The following is a 6,509-nucleotide window of genomic DNA, read 5'->3' as shown; positions in this document are numbered from 1 at the left end:
CCCCCCCGCCCCCCCAGCCTGTCCCGAGGCCGGGAAGGCCAGCACCGGTACCTCGGAGATTGCCCTCGTCGCTGAAGGTGGTGGTGAGGACGCCCTCGGTGACCACGCAGCCGCAGTCGGAGCACACCAGCTGGCTCTGCGAATAGTGCGAGTCCTCCACGAGCTCGGTGGAGCCGCAGTCGGGGCAGCGGCCGCCGCCAGGCATCGTGCACGCAGCCCCGAGCAGCCGGGTCTCCCGACACCCACGCCGCAGTCCGTAACGGCACCCGTGCGGCAGCCGGAACTGGCCGGGGACGCTTCTAAGAACGGCACCTTCCTCTTCCGGCCAGAGCGACGGCGGGATTGGTGAACCCTCCCATGCGCCGTGCGCCGCTTCCGGTCTCTTCCTCTGCGGACTCGTGTGGAAACGAGAGCCAGGAGACGAGGTTCCTGGCCTGAGCGGCTTCCCCGCGCTCTCCGCCGTTGCGGTTATTGTGGTTGAGGTGGGCCCCGCGGGGTGTGGACTTATGTGAGCTCTTATCCGGCATGGACACATGTGGCAGGCGAGGAACTGATACCATCGCTGATCAGCCCCCACCCCTTTTTATAACCGATAGGGGAATCACAGATCCAACCTATCTCTTTGGTAATAAATGTTGATTTTGGCCACAGAAGAAAGTATCTCTCTGAAAGGGAGGGCAGTGAGACAGGGAATTGTGACCTACCTTCCAGAGCTGCTTCCCTGGCAAGTTGCTTCCTCGTTTTGCCATCTGTTTTTTTCAACTGTAAAATGAGGGAGCTGAATCAAAACCCCAGATTGCAAACTCAAATGCCTTAAGATCAGGCAAGGAGGGTTTTGGCAAACTGGAGGATGGAACAGATTCAGATTTTTTGTTTGCTTGTTTTTGTTTTGTTTTGTTTTGTTTTCACTTTCATTTTATTTTAAACATTCAATCACTATACATTAGTTAGCTTGTAAAGTGAATTTTTCCAACATGAATACACTTGACACCAGTCCAATTGAGGAGAAATGTTATCATCAACTGATAATCATCCATTTCTGTATCTTTTAAATGTCTTGCCTCTATTTTCCTTCTTAATTCCTTTCCTCACACTCCCCCTTCTCCCACCCTCCTCTCACAGTCTCCAGCATCCATAACCATTCTCTGTGCATATAGCCTCTACTCTTTCCATCTCTGCCACTGTGCGGACAGTCGGTATATATGAAGCAGAGACATACAATGTCTCTCTTTCGTAACCTGGCTTCCTTCACTAAACAGTAAATCTTTCATATTTATTTGCTTTCTATCAAATGCCAGAGTTTTGGATTTTATGGCTGAGTACTATTCCACAGAGTATATGTGCCTCACTTTTTCAATTCATTCATCTGTTCATGGACATTTGAGTTGGTTCCATATCTTAGCAATTGTGAATTATACTGCAATAAACAGATGTGCAAGCACTTTTCCGACTGAGCATTCTCCTGCCCTTTGAATAGTCACCCAGGAGTAGAATTGCTGAATCATATAGTTCTGTTTGTAGATCTTTGAGGAACCTCCATATTGTTCTCCACAGTGCCTGGACCAATTTACAATTCTTTTTTTTTTTGGAGAGATTTTCGCTATAGGGTGCGTGTGCTCGCCAGACAGACAGAGAGAGACATAGAGACAGAAAGCGAGAAATCACCCCCCAGGGGGGATGGTCACACCGCAATCCCTTCTCCTCCATTCTCCTCTCGGGATCTTGAGCACGCATGCACATGCTTCTGGCGTGAGTTTTAAGCCACCGGGTCCGGGACACGAACCGCGGTCAACTACGTGGGAGCCCAGCGACACAGCCATTACGCTAACTGCTGGCTCCCCCAATTTACAATTCTATCAACAGTGTAGAAGAGTCCCCTTTCACCACTGTCCCACCAGCACTTATCATTTTTTTTTTAATCTTTGCCATTCTGACTGGGGTTAGTTGGTATCTCATGATTTTGACCTGCATCTCCCTTATGATGAGGGATATTGACCATTTTTTCATATGCTTTTTGGCTGTTCATATGCCTTCCTTAGAGAGTTGTTCAGCTCATTTTCCCATCTTTTAATGGGTTGATTTTTTTTTTTCTTTTCGAGTAAGCAGTTTGAGTTCCTTGTGTATTCTGGTTATCAGTCCTTTATCTAAAGCATCAGACTCCAGTGTTTTTTTTAAAAACTTGAGATGTTCTTAAGGTTCTGGCTCCCAAGATTCCTAGCTTGTATAGTATAGATCAAAGGAGCGTGGGTAAAATGTTGCCTCTAGTGATACTATTACAGAAATCGACCACACAGGAGCCGGTCATTTGGTTAAGGAGCTGAATCCCTTAACTATGGGTTGAGTCCCAGTCCCAGCAGCTTGGAAGTATACTGTGCCCATGTGCACACATGCCCCAAATCACACAGGGTGGAGAACCGGAGGAGGACTGCAGAGTGCTCACACCCTGGGGGGAGGGTGCTTTCTCACTGTCCTCCCTCCCCCGTTTCTTTCTGGCAAGCACATGTACCCTCTGGCTTATTAAAATAAAAAGAAACTAACATTTCAAATTATAAATGCTGTGGTATGGTCTGCGTGTGTCTCCCAAAATTTATTGGATAGAAACTTAATCTCCAATGCAGCAGTGTTGGGAGACAGGACCTTCGGGAGGTGTTTAGGTCATGAATCCACCGTCATAAGTGGGTTCATGTGTTGTTAAAGGGCTTAACAGAAGGAGATTCATCCCTTTTGTCCTCTATCTTCTGCCTTTTGTGTTGTTCCCAGGGGAGGATGCAACCTTCGAGGCTCCATTTTGGAAGAAGAAAGCAGTCCTCACCAGGCAACTAACCTGTTGACATCTTAAGCTTGATTTCCCAGTCACCAGAGCCGTGAGAAAATTACTTTATGTTCCTTATAAATTCCCTAGCCGCAGTGTTTTATTCTATCAGGACAAACTAAAGTATGTTGCACATCACACTTGAATATAAATGTCAAGAAGAAGAAAATTCTAAGCGTCCTTGGGACTAGAAGATAGTGTAATGGTTATGTCACTAGACTCCCACAGAGCTGACCAGGTTCAAGTCCCAGACCTGGAAGCTGGAAATTCATGCTGGACACACATGCACACATGTGTATATGTGTGTACCCCAAGTCCCGAGAAGATAATGGAGGAGATAGGACTGCGATGTGACCATCTCCCTGGAGGGTGATTTCTTACATTCTGTCTCTTCTGCAGTGCATGCTCCCTAGAGCAAAAATCTCACTCTCTAAAAATAAATTCTAATTGTACTCATTAATAATAAAGATTTTGGGGCCAGCAGGTGGCATGGTGGTCTAGGGTGCTAAACTCCCACATGGCTGACTATGGTTCAAGTCCTGGACCTGGCAGCTTCCTTTTTTTCCTCTCTCTCTCACTCTTTCCTGCGAGTGCACATGCCCTATAGCAAATTGAAATAATAATGAATAAATTAAACGAGTAATTTTTTTTAAAAAAAGAATAAAGACTTTGGGTGGTTAAGATTGCGTGGTGGTTAAGGCACTGGACTACTGCAGTGTCAACTGTGGTTTGGGTCTCAGACCAAGCAGCTTGAAAATCATGCCAGGTGTATGTGCATGTGTGCCCAGCTCTGAGAGGTGATTTCTCACTTTCCCTCTCTGTTTGTGTCTCTCAGGTGAGCACACTTACCCTATGGCCAAAAAAAAAAAAAAAAAAAGGAAGTTTTGTTTTGTTTTAAGAGACATTTTTGCTATAGGGCATTTTCATGTGCCAGGAAATACCATCATTTTGATTTTCTGGAGTTGTTAATCAGTTTTTAAGCCATTAAAATACTTACTTTATTTAACTTTATTTTTAAATTTGACCAGAGAGGGGCAGAGCGAGAAAGAGAGAGGGAAAGGGAGAAAGCAAGCTGCCAGATCTAGGACTTGAACTGCAGTCGGTCATGTGGGAGTCTAACACTTCAATCACAATGCCACCTGCCAGCCCCCCTTTTTTTTGAAGAGAGGGATTTTTCCTGTAGGGTGCATGTGCTTGCCAGGGAGACACAGAAAGCAAGAAATCACCCCCCAAGGGGGATGGCCATGCTGTAATCCCTTTTCCTCCATTCTCCTCTCAGGATCTTGGGCACACACGCATGTGTGCGCCCGGCATGAGGTTTAAGCCGCCAGGTCTCGGACTCAAACTGGTCAACTACGTGGGAGTCCAGCGACGAAACCATTTCGCCATCTGCTGGCCCCAACAGTTCTCTTTTTACGCTATTCCTATATCCTACAATCTTTCTTTTTCTTTCTCGCTAGAGCTAGTGCATGCTCACCAGAAACAGGGAAAAGTGAGAGAGCATCCCCGGGGGATGGTCACTCCACACGATCCCTTCTCATTTGTCCTCTCAGGATTCCGGGCATGCACACACATGTACCTGGCATAACTTTCAAGCCACAGACTCCAGGATGGACCCACGGGTCGACCACGTGGGACCCAGCTGGCCTAACCACCATGACACCGGCTGGCCCCACTTCCTTTATTTCCTTGGTGTTTTTACGAAGTTGTCCATTATGAGTAGCTGGGCTAAGTTGGACTCAAAAGAAGTGAGAGGGTCAGACCAGCCTGGACCTGGTGGGCGAGGCAGCTGGATCCCACAGGGCCCACCCTGCAGTGGAGTCCCAGACCCAGCAGCTGGGGAAGCATGCCAGGCACGTGTGCACACATGCCCGAAATCCTGGACCTGGGAGAAACGCAGAAGGGACTGCAGTGTGGCCGTGCCCCCTGGGTGTCTTTCTCTCCCCAGTGAGTGCACTTGCTCTCTGGCAAATTAAAAAAATAAAAGAGACAGGGGCGTGCCCCTCCTTGGGCGGGGTTTGAAAGCCAGTGGCCAGTCTCTAAGCGCTGGGTTTGGTGGCAAGGGGCAGGAACCACATAACCCCAAAAGCAGGAGAAATTTACCTCAGAGAGAGCAGCTGGGGTTATCTGCACAAACAAACTTCCCTTCCTGGGAGACCCTCTTTCCAGAGAATTGTTTACCATTATTTTTCTATTTTGACCAGAGACAGAGAGAGAGAGAGAGCAAGCTGCCAGGTCCGGGACTTGAACCTTAGTCAGCCACGTGGGACCCAGCACCCTTAACCACCACACCACCTGCCGGCCCCCAGAGGTTTGGTTTTAAATTGAGCCTGGAGGGGCCAGAGCTGGCGTAGCAGTAGAACACAGCACCCTGGGAGGTTGACCACACGGGAAGGTTTCAGGTTTATGACAGAGATCTCCCGAGTTCGCTGGGCCTGTGCACACCCAGGCCCCAAAGGCTGAGCGGTGCTGAGGAGTCATGGGATCACCTGGTGGGCATGTCTGGCTTTCTCTCTCTTTCCCATTAGTATGAGAAATAAATGAATTAACTTCAACAAAGCAGAAACCCCGGAGGGCTGTGGTCTTGAGAACAGCAGTTTCAAGTCCCTTGGCACATAGTCACCCAGTGATATCCTGCCAGGGATCCATCCAGGAAGTTCCCCATCCCACCCAGCCGAGCACAGCCTGCCTACCTGCAATGCAGCTTTTGACCAACACAGAAAGGGCATCTCTCCCATCTCGGGAGACTTGGGACACCCGAAGTATGGACGTGAACTCTGGCGGCCGGGCAGCAGGTCTCCCACCTCCTGGGGAAGGCTCGGGGTCTTGGGGAGAGAAGCCAGGAGAGTCCTCTCAGCCCCCATACCCTCTGCTCAGAAATGTGTCAACTGAGCTGGCTGACCCAGGCACCTGCTCCCCAGAAGGGGCAGCTCTGAGCCCAGTCTAGATTCACCAAGTGCCCCCAGAGGGAACAAGGTGAAGAAAGGGAGCGGGAAGGAAATCGAGGCCCCGCCCGTATCTGCAGCCAGAGGCCCCCCGCTGCCGAGAAGGGGCCGCTCCGAGAACCACCGCAGGACAGGCGGCCCAGGTCCCCGGCCACGTGAGGGTGTCACAGGGAGAGGTCAGCAACGCTCCATCCTCTTCAGGGGAGAGGGCCATGGGCCCAGGCACCAGGCAAGGTGGCAGCTGCAGGGAGCTGGGTGAGAGACCCTCACGGGATGAGAACACCCTTTCCGCACCAACAGAGGTTTTCCGGGAAGGCAGAAAGTCTTATGGTACCATGCACGACACCACAGACGCACGTCTTTGAAAGGAGTACCACTTTATTTAGTGTTGTAGGAAATGTTAGGTTACTTCGTAAAAACAAAACCGAAGAAATTCAAAACTCCCGAAGTAACAAAGCAGGAAATAATCCAGACATGATGGAAGACTCTTCGGAGGGAGGGAGTCAATTTAGCAGCTCGCATGATGGACTCGGAAACCTCAGAGTCAGAGCTAGTGTGGGTACCAGAAACATGCTCTCTGCTCACAACTGGTCCTTCAGCCTCGAGGGGTCATTGATTAGTAATTCTTAAAAAGTAAAAAAGGTCCATTGAGAGAAGAGACCGTCAGGGGAGAGCCTGCGTATCTGAACACTGAATTGCCTCTGGCCTTCAACACAGTGTGGCAGCTGTGGGGGGCTCCCACTGCGGTGTGG

At 49.5% G+C, this 6,509-nt stretch overlaps 1 protein-coding gene across 1 annotated transcript in view; it reads right to left on the bottom strand.

The window, feature by feature from the left end:
* Window positions 1–619, bottom strand: part of BRF2 (BRF2 general transcription factor IIIB subunit) — a 4,672-nt gene extending 4,053 nt beyond the window's left edge. The window contains exon 1 of the mRNA XM_006170656.3: window positions 52–619. Within this exon, the coding sequence (XP_006170718.2) occupies window positions 52–535 (484 nt within the window). The 5' untranslated portion in view covers window positions 536–619. The remainder of the gene's footprint in view (window positions 1–51) is intronic.
* Between the last annotated feature and the right edge of the window lie 5,890 nt (window positions 620–6,509).

The sequence above is a fragment of the Tupaia chinensis genome, unplaced genomic scaffold (genome assembly GCF_000334495.1).
Source record: "Tupaia chinensis unplaced genomic scaffold, TupChi_1.0 Scaffold148801_1, whole genome shotgun sequence".
Taxonomy (NCBI): Eukaryota; Metazoa; Chordata; class Mammalia; order Scandentia; family Tupaiidae; genus Tupaia; species Tupaia belangeri.
The sequence above is the reverse complement of the archived record's forward strand: the minus strand, read 5'-3'. Positions and strand labels throughout refer to the sequence as shown.